Below are 14,110 nucleotides of genomic sequence, written 5' to 3'. Positions count from 1 at the left end.
TGTGACAGCACTTATGGCTAAGTGTCAAGCGATCGAAATAAATGCCCGGAGTTCTAGAGATATATTGATATTAATGAACCGTTTGATCGTCATTTAGATGATTGTTGTATTATCATACATAAAATTTCTCTAATTAATTAAATTTTATTGTTCCTTTATATAAATAAATGTATATAGATACTAGTATATACACACGAGTTAAAACTAAAAATCACATGTATGCACACTTTATAAATTTAAATTAGCATCAACTATTTCCTAAACCATTTATTGGCGCATAAAAATCAAACAGGGAATACATATTCTCACATTGCTTTAATTTACACAGTATCTTTTTGCCGTTTTGTCTAGTCTATAACTCTATATAGTCGAGTGCGTCCAATATAACAATTTGTGGAAATTGTACTTATCGAACTAAACAACAATCAATTTATGCGAGATAGAGTGTAGTTGTCATAATCAAAATCTCGTCCAGTCCTCAAGTATGCAGTAAGAAGTAATCAAAATGGCAGATTTTGGCATTCGTTGTATGTTTCCAGATCTGAAGTACACATACTTTTCTTAATCTTGTTTCTCTAATCAAACACTTGGATTTTTGTCAATGGCTTAGGTTCAACAAAAATAAGGGTTACAACTCAGGATGAACCAACTCAAGGAAAGGTTTCACATGACTAAACACTGAAGCTGAAAGAAGATGATCAACCAACACTTGGGACAAAGCCATGACCTATATGTACACCGTTGTTTCAGCCAACCGTACTGTTGCTCCTGTTGCCGAAAGACTCAGGAGACAGATTCCAGTATTTGAGAGTTGTTTACATACATGAAAAGCTGCTTATTGCCCTCAACCTCTTACCAGAAATATGAAAAACATACTCTCTGCTTGTTTTGTTGATGCAAACAGCTGTAACTTGTGATACTTTCCTGGGCAGTATGTTGTATCGACTTACAGCAAAGTGTGAAGATACCTGAACCAAAGCCAAAACTTTAAACTAAACCACTAGGCTCGAAAAGCTTGACATATGAGTTGTCCACGAGATTATCTTGTGCTATTTAGGAGTATATTCACCAAGTCAGAATGAAAAAAGCAAGCTTGTGTTTCCGGTTTTCTTTGTTTTTCTAGCCCATTTTTCTTATTGGGAGACAGGGATGGGCTGGAGTGACTGAAGACAGATTTAGCAGACAAAGTTTCTTAAGCGAAAAAAGTTTACATACCTGTAGATAGGAGACCAAGACTGGTTCTCAAACAGATGCAACGGAGAGAAACTTCAAAGCATCAGTATTCTTAATTCACTAAGTTTGATGCATAAATTCTCTCAACACAAGCTCCACTTCTCCAACTACCCCAAGTTTCTTGAACCAACGAGCCAATATTTCTGAAGCTTCTCTACCAAGCACAATACCATCCCTCTCCAAATTCATCAAAACATCAAGTGCCTTGCCCAGGTTGTTTTCGGTTTCATAAGCTGACAACAGCAGTGCGATACACTTGTCATTAGGTTCTATGCCAGCTCTTCTCAAATTTTCAAACGCAATACAAGCCTCGCTCAATTGACCAGCCACAACATAGGCATTCATCAGCAGCCCACAGAAGGTCGCATCAGGGATTATTCCTGCCAACTGAAGAGCATCAAAGACCCTTTGAGCTCCTTTGCTATCACCAATCATCGAATAGGCTCTAAGAATTGCTTTATAAACTTCTCTTCCAGCATAGATCTCTTGTTCTTCCATTTCCTTTAGTAAAGCCTCTCCCTCGCCAAGCATTCCAGCTCTGACGTACGCCATGATCATTGACCCGTAGGATCTCTTATCTAATGTTACTCCAAGCAACCTCATCTCTTCAAAAGTATCTTCAGCCATCTTAAGGTTACCAGCCTTGCTATACATGTGAACTAAAGCCGTGAGAACCACCTGATCACATGTGAAGCCTCTAGTCTTCATGGCTAAGAGCATACTTTCAGCTTCTCTCGGCCGATCCTGCTTTGCATGGCCATGAATTATCTTGGTGTAATCACGAACATTGGCTTCAAATGATTCTTCTAAGAGGGACACTTCAGCTACCTGAGATACAGAAAGTGCACCAAAGGAACTAATAAGTTGACTGAATTCCTCGGTCTTCATTCAAAAAACAAAATTCATAGTTTGGTGAACAGATTAGTAAGCACATAGTTCACTAAAAGAAAATTCACAATAACTGTGGCCCTGTTTCTGATTCCTATCTTTCCTTTCAACTAGGATCAAGAGAAGCATGTGTCTTCACTTGTTCTTAACCAAATTGTGATTCAATAACTGATCGATAGTGAGGCTCTATGGAAAATTCCAACAATTTTGGGGCTAGAGTGGTCAGAAATTAATACACTTGAAAGGTCTAATATTGAAAAGGAGATGGATAACTCTTTATAGATAAATGACACAATGGAATAGAAGAATCAAATGCTCTTTAGGAGAATACTAATACTAGAGAACAACCCATAGATTAAATATTAGTCACCTTATGGATTTGGAAGATTGGAATTGCGACCCTCTGAAAAGGAAAATAGAAAGGCTTGAGCTTTTCATACCCATGAATTTTCTAGGTATAAGTCAAACACTGGCTTCAAATAACTCAACCGCGTGGGAAGGCTTACCATAAACCAGTTAAGGTAGCAATCCCTTAGGCACACACAAAGATACAGATTAATCTATATATTACCACTTAAGAAAAGTTATGTTAAAATATTCTATATTCATGGACTAATAATGAATTAGAAGATCTTCATGGTATTCTAATGATCCTATAGTTTCCTGATTGAAAGGGATTCCAAATAATGACACGGCAAGTATCTGGCGTGATGCATTTACACATACTTCAAAGTGCAGTTTTCCTCCCTATAGTTTCGAAATAAGCTAAGCTCTTAAATTGCTGGTCTGTGCCCTCGCCCCCTACAATAAAACCTCCACCCTCTCCCTAGGTTTAAATTAATGAAGTTGTTCGAGTATATGCTGTCATGGAACTCTTAGGATTACTAACGAAGTCGGAATTCTGCATGTTCAGTTACAAAATAAACCAGCAACTTGCAGTAAGAAATGGACAAATATACACTACAACAAAAAGGAAACAAAGCAACTCAAATAACCAGTAGCTGAGGCTTTAGACAGCAGTAATAAAATTATATCATTTAATCAAGTAAGACTTATATGCCTGTACAGGGATAAGTATGAATTCCTTTAGTAATTTTTTGGATAGGTAGATAAGTATGAAATTTTAAGAACCCTAGTTTTAGATAATCTCTAATTTGCCTTGAAAGACAAATAATTTAGTATTGGAATGAAATAGACTTGAATAGAGCGGAATGGATACAAATTATTCATGTAGCCAACTACAAGAAATTTGAGATTGAGGCATAGTTGATTGAAATTGCTGGAAGGCTAGTTAGCTGTAACTACGATCTTTGACATGTGCCAGTTGCCCTCATCTCCTAGGGAGAGGGGAGCAAGCTTTTATGAGAACAAATAAGTCACTGCATCAAGTGTTTTACCACAAACCAGTAAGGTTATGCCAGAGTTAAAAGTACCAGCACTGTAGCACATCTATATGAAAATTATAGAAAGATGCCCTGTCATCTCACAGTAATGTTAATGGCAACTGGAGAAAGAAATAGGGTGGTGATGGAAGACAATTGCTCTCCAGCACAAAAAAAAAACATGACCTATCACAGAGATTAAGAGTAAAAAAGTTATAATAGATTGTCTATATTTAGACAAATTGTTTGAAACATTAGTTTGATTATGTTAAAAGTAATTAGCTAGTTTGTAATATGCTGCATCAGCTCAGAAATATTAGTACTTATATATTAGCGTGAACTGTAAAGTAAGGAGTGGAAATCATCAAGCGTTTCTGGTAGACAGGGAACAAAGTCAATTGAGCTTTGTGAGAACACAGAAGAGCAGTTTTTGGTTTTAATCCTAAAAAACAATGAGGCAACCTTCTATGCAGAAAAAGACAGAAGTCGAACATACACCTTATCACCTCAGGGAAGATATCTAAGCCATTGCCTCTCTGTTTAAAGATCAGTTGAAGAAAACAACCTCTCAACATAACAACATTATAGAAAAGACCACAGACGCCATAGAAAACATATATAGTTATTCAAGTCTTAGTAGGTCATTATGCAACTCCTAACTTCAATTATCTAATGGATAGGTGAATAAAAACTCTAATCTACTATCCAATGGATGATGATTGACAAAGATAACAACTTCGTCCAATTTGAATCTAGCTTCCCGATTCCTTCTTAGTTAACATTAAAACTAGTGCAAGGATACCAGCTATTTAGGAGATTGTCTATGATTCACAAGCTTATGAAGAAGAAACACACACTATTTGACAAGAAATGGTGTCAAATTCTTATAGGACAAAAGTTTATCCAATGCAAAGCGATCGCAGTACTACTCCGAGCCATTACTACAAACCTTTAGTGCTGAAATAGTGAGACCTCCAACTAAACTCCAGAAGGAAAGTAAAGGACAGACAAGTCATGGGAATAGATTGAAGTCTTCAACCCAAAAAAGGATCTTTAACTTCAAAAAGTAGAAAAGTAATGGTTGTAATTAACAATCTTCCACAATAGATAGAGGATTGAGTACAGAGAATACTAATACAGCAAACTTTAAGTGACAAACTCAATGAATATGAACATAAGTCAGCAGCAAGCAAGACTTTGGTGAAATCAAGAACTATGTTGTAGAGGAAGAAACTGAAATTACCTCAAAATACAAGGGATGATTCAGCCTGTCCAATTCTTTAAGTACCTCAAGCCAATCAGCTCTCTCGGGCTTCATACTCTTCACCCAAGCCTCTAACAAGAGTGACACACTACCCTTTTCAGGTGAATAGCAAATGATCTGTTGCATTAATGCCTTACATCTATTTGGCATCTTTGGTGGAAACTTCAAAATAGCTTGTTTCTGTTCCTCAGTAATATCAGAGCCAATCTTAACCCACCTATACCTGGGTTTATCATTAGCTTGGTTTTCAGCACTACCATTCTCAACTGCTACATTACTCACAGCTAATAATGGCTTAAAACCCAATTCACGGTACCCAAAAATGGTAACTTTTTGCAATGAAAAAGCACCATTTAAAGGGTACTGATGGATTCTTCTAATAGTATTGCTTAATGGAGATGTTTGAGTGGAATAAGAAAAGACATCACATGCCGCAAAACCCATGTTAAATTCAGATATTAATACAAGAATACTGCACGATTAATCGATTTCTTCCACGAAATTTTGTCGTCTCTGCTAATTAAGGTAATGTGCAAGCGGAAAGTCAGTAGAAATTCAACCGTGCAGCAAAATTTAGAAATAATAGTATTGCTTTGTAACCAGTTACACTAACACCAGCAAGTAGACGACACCGTCGTCCATTGAAGCTTCTAATATATTCCCCTTTTTTTCGCAATTTTAATTCTCAATCTGCCATCATCACACCAACCAAGAATTCGTCACGAACGAGCAGAAGCTTTTCTTCTAAAATTGGAGGGGCTAACTGGCTAAGTGGATAACAAAACGGGTTTCTTTTAATCTTATTTGGAGAAATTCAAAAATAGTCATATTAACAACTTGTCGTCCAAAAATAGCTCAAATTCAAAAGTAATAGAAATTTAACCACTTTTCATGTAAAGATAAATTTGAGCGAAAATACTGTTCAAAACCCGAAAAATACGCCAGTATATTATACTGGAGTTCCAGCATAAGTATGTTTGAACTCCAGCATATTATAATGGAGTTCCAGGATAAGTATGTTGGAACTCCAGCATAAGTACACTAGAACTCCAGCATAAGTATGTTGGAGTTCCAGCAAGTATAATTGTCCAGTATATTATACTAGAGTCAGCAAAGTATATCAGTCCAGCATAATATGCTGGAGTTCATACACAGGTGCACCAAACTCCAGTATATTATGCTGCACCGGTCTATGTTGCAGCAAAATAGTGACTATTTTTCATTGACTTCGTAAACGCTGGCTATTTTTTAATGACCAGTCCGAAAACTGGCTATATCATGCTATTTTTACGATATTACGGGGAGAAAGTCACTTCTAGGCTGTTGTTTAATACATAGCCAATATTGGTAAAGTATTTAAAACATAACCACAACTTAAAAGCCTAAGAGACCCTCCTCTTCTCCTTCTATGCTTCTTCTTGGGGGCATTTGTTTTTATACCCACTTTTTAGGTCACGTTTTAAATTGTGCTCGCTTTACAAAAATAATTGCAAGCATACCCATTTTTTCGCGTAACTTCAGCATACGGGGCTGAAGTAGCAAAGGCAATTACGCAAAACTTCAGCATTCTAGTAGACGGGATTGAAGTAGCAAGTTTTTATTTTTGTAACTGGCAAACTTCAGCAAGTTTTTCTTATTTGCTCTTGTCTCACACATGAAAAATAGGAAACAAAGCCGAACAGATTTCATCATGGCGATTAGTTTCCAGTCTGCAATATTTGAGGGAGAACATAGGCTAATAGACAAGAAAAGGATCTTGAAAAATAACAGGCAAATGTTTTAACATTTCAATGTTAAAACAGCCGAGCTTCCAACTATTACCATCAAATCTACAGAAAAAAAAATGACTTGGAGCAAATCAAGTTGCAGTAATTTTACAATACACAGAGCTTAATTAGTGTCACCGTCAGCCATAATATAACCACAAAACCTATCGTAACAAGGACATTAAAAGATACTGCATTCTTTTCTTGACAAAATTTCAACCAGAATTGAGGAAAACAAACCTGTTCCGTTTAATAACACAGTCCACCCTTTTTTACTAATAGAAAACGAAGTTGTTTAAAAAAAGAAAGAAGATAAAGAAAACGAAGGAGAAGAAAGAGGAGGAGAAAGGGGAGCTGAAGTTGTTTAGAAAAAGGGTACAAGTTAAAACGTTTTAAAAAAATGGGTATAGGTTAAATGGGGGCAACCAAATAGGGCGCCCCGTGCAATTTTTACTCTTCTTGGCTAGCGTTAGAGCCCGTTTGGATTAGCTCATTGTAAATAGCTTATAAGCTTGAAGTGCTGAAAGGTTTTTTTAAGTATTGAAACTAATTTGAAAATAAGCATTTATGTGTTTGGATAGAAGTGTTGAAACTAATAATAAGCAGTTGATGTGTTTGATTAAAAAGTGCTGATAAGCTATTCTTTTGTTAAAATGACTAAAATACCCTAGAAATTTTTCCAAAAAATTATAAATTAAAATTTTCTTTGTAAAGAGAAGAATTAACGTCGAATATGGAATGAAGAGAAAGTCAAGAATTTATTTTGGGAAGAATATTTTATAAATTAGAAAATATTATTAAGGATAAACTAGTAAAAGTGTTGGTCAAACCAAAAGTGCTTATAAGCTGAAAAGTCATAAGTTGGGGTGATCAGCTTATGACTTATGGCTGATTTTATCTTATTTTATTTTTGGTGTTTACCAAACGCGTAAATAAACCAAAAGGTGCTTATAAGCCAGTTTGACCAGCGTATAAGCTTAGCCAAACACCCTCTTAATTTAGTTGAAATTTGAAAAAAAAAAGATTTTTAAAGTTGTATTGAAAATTAGTTTTTGGAAGTTATAATTGTGTTTAGCCATAAATTTTATTTGAAAAGATATTGAAAGTTTTGTGAGTGAAAGAAAAATTTTCATCCAAAAACTGATCCAAACACCAATTTTTGGAACTTGAATTTTCTTTTTTCCAATTTTGTTTCAAAAACTGATAAAATTCTATGAACAAATAATATTTTTAATTTTTTGGTAAAAGAATAGAAAAAAATTATGTCTAAATGGGGGCTTAAGGTGTGAACTTCATAGTTCAAACTTTATAAAAAAAATATCCTGAACGCATTTCTTGTGCTTTAAAAATGCAGCTTTTTTATGTTGTATAAAGATTAAAATACAATTGACTAGTAGAACATGATGAATAGAAGTAAGAAAAATATCCTTTATATTTTGTGCTCGTATCAATTAGTTACTGTCAAGAACTTAGATTGCGTCATGCAATTACTGCAATAAAATTGTATGGGTCAAAATTAGGTCGAGTTTAGTGAATGCAAACGGACGAGTTGAGGCTGAGGTCGAAGCCAAGCACGGGCCAGTGGCGAGAAGCTGCCCAAAGAGAGAGACCAGTACCAAAGTGGAGTAGAGAACAAACATCAACAACGGTTAGAATATTCTTAGGATTATGAATAGGAATATTCCATTGAATATTCCCCCAATTGTACTTTTTAAAGGTTTTCTGGAATATCCCTTATAAATAGGAAGAGATAGGGAACAAAAGAGGGGCTTCTGGACTTTTCTGATAAGAACATCTTGTAAAGGGTTGATAATCAAGAATATACAAAAAGCTTATCTTGTCTCATCTGTTTGATTCCATTACTAAACATTCCTCTTTTATTCACAAGATCCAAGAACACGTTGTTCATTTCCATAGTCTGTTGTCACACGCTATAGTCAGAAGAAGGAATCATCCAACTCATTCAACATTTGGGTGACAAATTCCTTCTTATTACATTTAATGTCATTTGTCACATTTATTGCATGTTTTCATTCTCATATTTATTGATAATTATTGAGCATCAACTTGGCATTCATTGACTTGAACACAGTCCCTTACCATCAAAATTATCGAACTTTAGATCTAGGATTTATTATATTTAACTAGGATTCACCATTATCTACTTATTAAATTGGTTTAACAAAAAGGGCCTAAAAAGTTTTGTTCAAACAATTTGGCACCATCTGTGGGGACTTCCTAGTTAAAAAGTTTAGTTTCTTCTAGATCTAAAAAACAACAAAATCTTCCTTTTTCATGTTTGCACAAGCTAACAATGGCAGAAAAAAGGAGAGGAAAGACTGAAAGCAGTGATGGGTGTCACTACTAACCTCCTAGGCACCATCAATGAGGTAGACATGGAAGACGAGGAGAATGTGACACCGAGCGCCTCACCCAGGCAAAGTGACTCACCTCTTCCTCATGGAGTGTAACCGTTTCACATGAGAAGGGAGCCTCCACGTCCATGATGGAGGAAGCGTCGCCCGTAGTGAAAACGTTATTGGAGGCATGGTTGACAAGTACCCTAAACAATATACTCGAAAAACCCGCTCAAGGGGCGAGTAGGAACACCGTACGAGTTGACACCCTAACAACTATCAACGAGCAACACGCTCCTCCCCCAACAGGTAACACTTACATCGTTGTTAATGCAGGTAACGATGACCTCACAGCTATTCTGAGGAAAATGAAAGAAATGTAGAATGAGAATAAAGCACTCCGCGACCAAATGAGGGAGCACCAAGAAAGGGTTGATAAAATACCAGGCGCCCCGAAATTTCTGCCAAAACGGGACATTGGTCGGTTCGTGGAACAACTATACAGCGAGGAGGCAGCCCCATATGCCATACTCAAAACCTTCAAAATTCCACCATATTTTAAAATATACGACGGTACAATGGATCCTGAAGACCATATCATTCATTACGTCACGGTGGTAAAGGCAATGACCTCTCAAAAGAGCAGGTACCGTCGGTGCTGCTGAAGAAGTTCGGCGAAACCCTAACAGGGGGAGCCTTAATATGGTACTCATAATTACCAGTACATTCCATAATAATGTTCGAGGAAATGGCCGACAAATTCATCAGTGCCCATATCGGGGCCAAGAAAGCAGAAGCCATAGTGAATGACATATTCGCCATCAAACAATCGCCTGACGAAGGACTCAGGGACTTCCTCGACCGGTTCAAGAGAGTAAGAATGAGTCTTCCAAACGTGTCAGAAGGGATTGCGGTAGTGGGCTTTCAAAACTGGTTAAACATAAACGGGTTGGGGGCGACCAAAAAATTATTAAGCAAACTCATGAAATACCTTCCCACCACCTGGGAAGAAATTCACAACGCTTACTATGCCGAGGTGAGAGCAGACAAAGACAACCTCAATGGTCTAACTCAACGGTTAACGACAATCCAAATAGAATCAAGGAAAGATCATCGGAATGACAGCCGAAGAGATCACGCAGGTCCACGCCTCAATCGGGAAAGGCACCAACCGTACATCAGAGCGACCATCCTACTGCCTCCCCTCCAAGCCGAAGGGGCTTCCAAACCACAGACAGGGACTCACCGAAACGAAAGAGGTATGCCTCCACTTTTATCTGCTCACAGTGTTTGTGTCTCTCCTTCAGAAATAGTTTACGCCCTAGAGAAGCTCGGTCCTAAGGTGAAATGGCCACAAAATATGAACTAAGACCCAAATGCTAGAAAGTTGAATTCCCTCTCCGAGTTCTATCAAGAATGAGGCCACAATACCGAGAATTGCATAGCCCTACGACAAGAAGTAATGAACATGCTTCACCAAGGACGTTTAAAGGAGCTGATGAGCGACTGAGGGAGAGCCAATTTTGCCCGTGGACGAGAACAACATCAAGCCCCCCCCCCCCAAAGCCACCCTCCTATTGATACCCAATTTTTCCCTAAGTATTTTTTACACTCAAAATACTTTCAAAATAACATATATGTGCATATATAAGCATGCCCAAGTGTTTTGGTATTTTTCTCAAATTTCTAAAGACTTTCAAAACCAATTTATTGTCTATTTTAGCAGTGCAAAATTCAATAATTATTCCTAAAATTATCATTTTGGTGAATAATTTATTTATTTCTCGTTACACCAAAATATAATTAAGGTGATTTCTTGCATATTTTTACAAATTTATTTGATATTTAAAAGCTAAATTGCATGTAATTGCAATTATAGCCTATTTTACAATTAACAGCATTTCATTATTATTAAATTATTTCCAGTATTTGTAAATTAATACTTATACCTTATTAATTAGTTCAATGCTTTTAATCTATTTTAAAAATCTTTTTAATTATTTTATATAAAATAAAAGAGGAGAAATTGGTTATTTAACACATAGCCATTATCATTTCAATGTTAGCCCAAAATTACACCCCAATACCATCCAATTAAACGACCCAATTTCATTTTTTTACTCGACCCCTTGACCCAATTGCTAAACCCGTCCGGTTTTTCTTTTAAATCCTGGCCGTTGATCATTTTTTATCAACGGCCATAACGTATCATTTCCTTTTCTAATCCCTAACCCCCTAACCAAACCAAGCGACTTTCTCCATAACGTATCAAATCGGAATTGTTTCACTCGTCTAAAATAGTATTGCCCCTTTTGCTAAAACAAGCGACTTTCTGCACGTTTTCTGAACCCTTAAAACTTTTCTTGCAACCAAACCAGTGCATCCTTTTCCTTCTTGATAAATATTCTCAAAATCAGTGCCTATTTTCTGGAAACTTACTGCTTTCCTGATAATTTGACAAACATTTTTCAAATCAATCTGAATTCACTTCTTTATACTTATCTGATAAACCTTTTGAATCAGTCTGCAATTTAGTTCTTTTGTTAAAACTTGGCAATTTTTTTCTTAAATAAGTATGTTTTGTTAAACTCGTTTTAAACCATTTTCTTTGTATTAAGTCTGCAATCTTTTCTGAAACTTATCTTATTCTGCAACTCCTTTACAATCAGTAGTTCTGTCCCACATTTAAGGTAAAGTTGACTAATTAAAGTGGTTCAGTCTTTGATGACTGCATTCGAGTAAGCCTCATGCGGACTTCCTGTCTAAAAATATGAGTTAAATCAGTCTGTTTATCGCTTTAATTTTAAAGACCAAACCAGTACATATGAGACATGCTAAACTTTGTGGCTTATCTGATTTAAGGAGGTTTACTTGAGCCTTACTTGCTTATTTGCCTCCACTTTTACTTGTATTGTGCGTTTTGATTGACGTCTTAGTATTTTGTCCTTTGAAACTCTCAAAAGGCCCTAAATCCCTTTCCCTTTAGGATTAGTAGTCCTAAATGCCTCCGGAACTGATAGGAGTAGGACGGGTACTAGCATGCAATAAGTAACGAAACTTTCCGCGATTTAATACCTTAACGGGTGGGAAGGGTAGAATATGGATATGATGACCGGTGCGCCAATATCACATGTGAACCCTCTTCTGAGGAGTGATTTCTGGATATTGCATTGATGTGATCCATATTAATTGTAAACCTAGGACCCCCCTCCCTTTATTTGCTTTCATCATTTGTTGTAAAATTATTCAAATCTCTTTTTTCAAAATTTCTGCCCTCTCTACTTACCTTCGAAAGTTTTCAACCTGATTGCAATGTTATATGCGAATCCTTATTTGAGCCTTGATTGTTTACTTGTAAAGTCACAATTGTAACATGGCCGGGAACCACACTAGTGGATCTTGAGGGGTGCCTAACACCTTCCCCTCGAGATAATTTCTAGCCCTTACCCGAACTCTGGTTTTCCAACTCAAACTCTTCTAAAAAAGTGTTCTAATGCACTATAATCATTAGGTGGTGACTCTTCAAATTCTGAAACCCAATTCTTGAAAGGGAATAGAGTTGTCCTTCCCAATGTCATATACCCGATTTCTAACCCCACGGTTAGAGAAAAAGGGGGCATCGACAGCATGGCGACTCCGCTGGGGAGCTTCTTTAGGCTTTTACCATTGCATGTTGCTTGTGACTTTACTATCTCATTAATTGCTTTATTTACTATATTTTATTCTTTCACTACGAAACTGACTTGGCTCTTCATGTCTTTTCTTTCCTTTGGCTACTTTCCTTTACTGTTTTATTTCAATACTGTTGTAATTACTGCAATTATTAATCATTTATCTTATGAACGTGAAAATACATGTCAATTTGTTTCATTCTTGTAAACTGCATCTTCAACATCATATTCCACTCGTGCCAAACAAATACCGTAGCAACGCTTATAATGAGTGGTTGCGCTCTTCCAATATTATCACCCTTTAAATTCGGCAAAGGCGTATTTGCGGTAAAACTAGTCGATCAGCGGTGCAGTCAACGGTTCCGTGCCTTTCCCTCTTGAGTTGTCCGCTCAAGGGTACCTGTTTAACACCCCGATAGAAACCTTACTCTGTCTAACTGTGCATGCATCATGGTCAAACCTAGCCGAGTCAGTTATGTTGTCCACATAATGACTCATTAAGATAGTCTTGTCCAAAGTCCATCGGGTTTCCCTGAAACCCAAACGGACACCTACATGTTCTGTGCATTTATTTGGAGAACTAAATGCTTTTATGCTAATTATTAGTTTAAATAGTCGAGTCTTGTGGGGTAAGGGTCTAACACTCTGTTTTGCAGAAAATGAGGCATGAAGTCCCCAGATTTGGCATGGTAACCAACATTTATCCAAGGCTGCTAAATTGGTGGGAAGATCTCCACTCCATTGATAAGACACTCGTCAGAAAATACTTAGGAAATCTGCCTTCTCTTCTAGAAATCCAGCCTGACAACAAAATCATAGAGGCTGCAACTCTGTTCTGGGATAGTGACAGGTCCGTGTTCCGCTTCGGGGACCTTAAAATGACTCCTTTGCTCGAAGAAATAGGAGGCTTAGCTGGTATTCCTTGGGAGACTCAGGGTTTGATTATAACAGAGAATCGTAAGGGTAGGGGTTTCCATAAGATGATGGGACTGAAGAAGAACCCAGACTTGACCTGTTTGAAAGACTCCTACATACCATTCGACTATCTGTACGAGAGGTACGACCATAGCAAGTTATACCGCACCTATTCAGATGAATTTGCCCTCACCTCATTGGGGCATATTCACATAAGGGTCTTCGTATTCATGTTTTGTTTCCTGGGAATGATAGTGTTCCCTATGAATAAGGCTATGATCCACACCAGACTGGCCATGGTAACCAAGACTCTGATGGAAGGAATTGGCGGACAGCCTTTCAGTATAGTGCCCATGATTGTTGCTGAGATATACCGGGCTCTGGACAACTGTCAGCGAAAGGCCAGTCATTTTGAGGGATGCAATTTATTACTTCAGCTCTGGCTCATAGAGCACCTCCAGAAAGGAGAATATTGACAGGAGATCTTACGCAGAGATTGAGATGATCACAATGCCTTCCACCAGCCAAGGCGTATGAATTATATGCCTAACATGTTCGCTCAGCCAGAGGACGCTTGAAGATGGGTGGAGCTATTCGAGAAGCTAAAAGAAGACCAGGTATAGTGGATGGTCGA

At 37.2% G+C, this 14,110-nt stretch overlaps 1 protein-coding gene across 1 annotated transcript; it reads right to left on the bottom strand.

The window, feature by feature from the left end:
- Positions 1–497: 497 nt before the first annotated feature.
- On the bottom strand, positions 498–5,517 carry LOC104212370 (pentatricopeptide repeat-containing protein At1g01970). Its single transcript, XM_009761596.2, has 3 exons — positions 4,747–5,517; positions 1,216–2,061; positions 498–968 (listed from the first exon to the last, which is right to left on the bottom strand). Exons 1-2 carry the CDS (start codon positions 5,209–5,211, stop codon positions 1,294–1,296), a joined length of 1,233 nt encoding a protein of 410 aa, XP_009759898.1. The 5' UTR covers positions 5,212–5,517; the 3' UTR covers positions 498–968; positions 1,216–1,293.
- Positions 5,518–14,110: the final 8,593 nt, after the last annotated feature.

The sequence above is a fragment of the Nicotiana sylvestris genome, chromosome 1, assembly GCF_000393655.2.
Source record: "Nicotiana sylvestris chromosome 1, ASM39365v2, whole genome shotgun sequence".
Lineage (NCBI taxonomy): Eukaryota > Viridiplantae > Streptophyta > Magnoliopsida > Solanales > Solanaceae > Nicotiana > Nicotiana sylvestris.
Note: the sequence above shows the minus strand (reverse complement) of the source record. Positions and strands in the feature narration are given on the sequence as shown.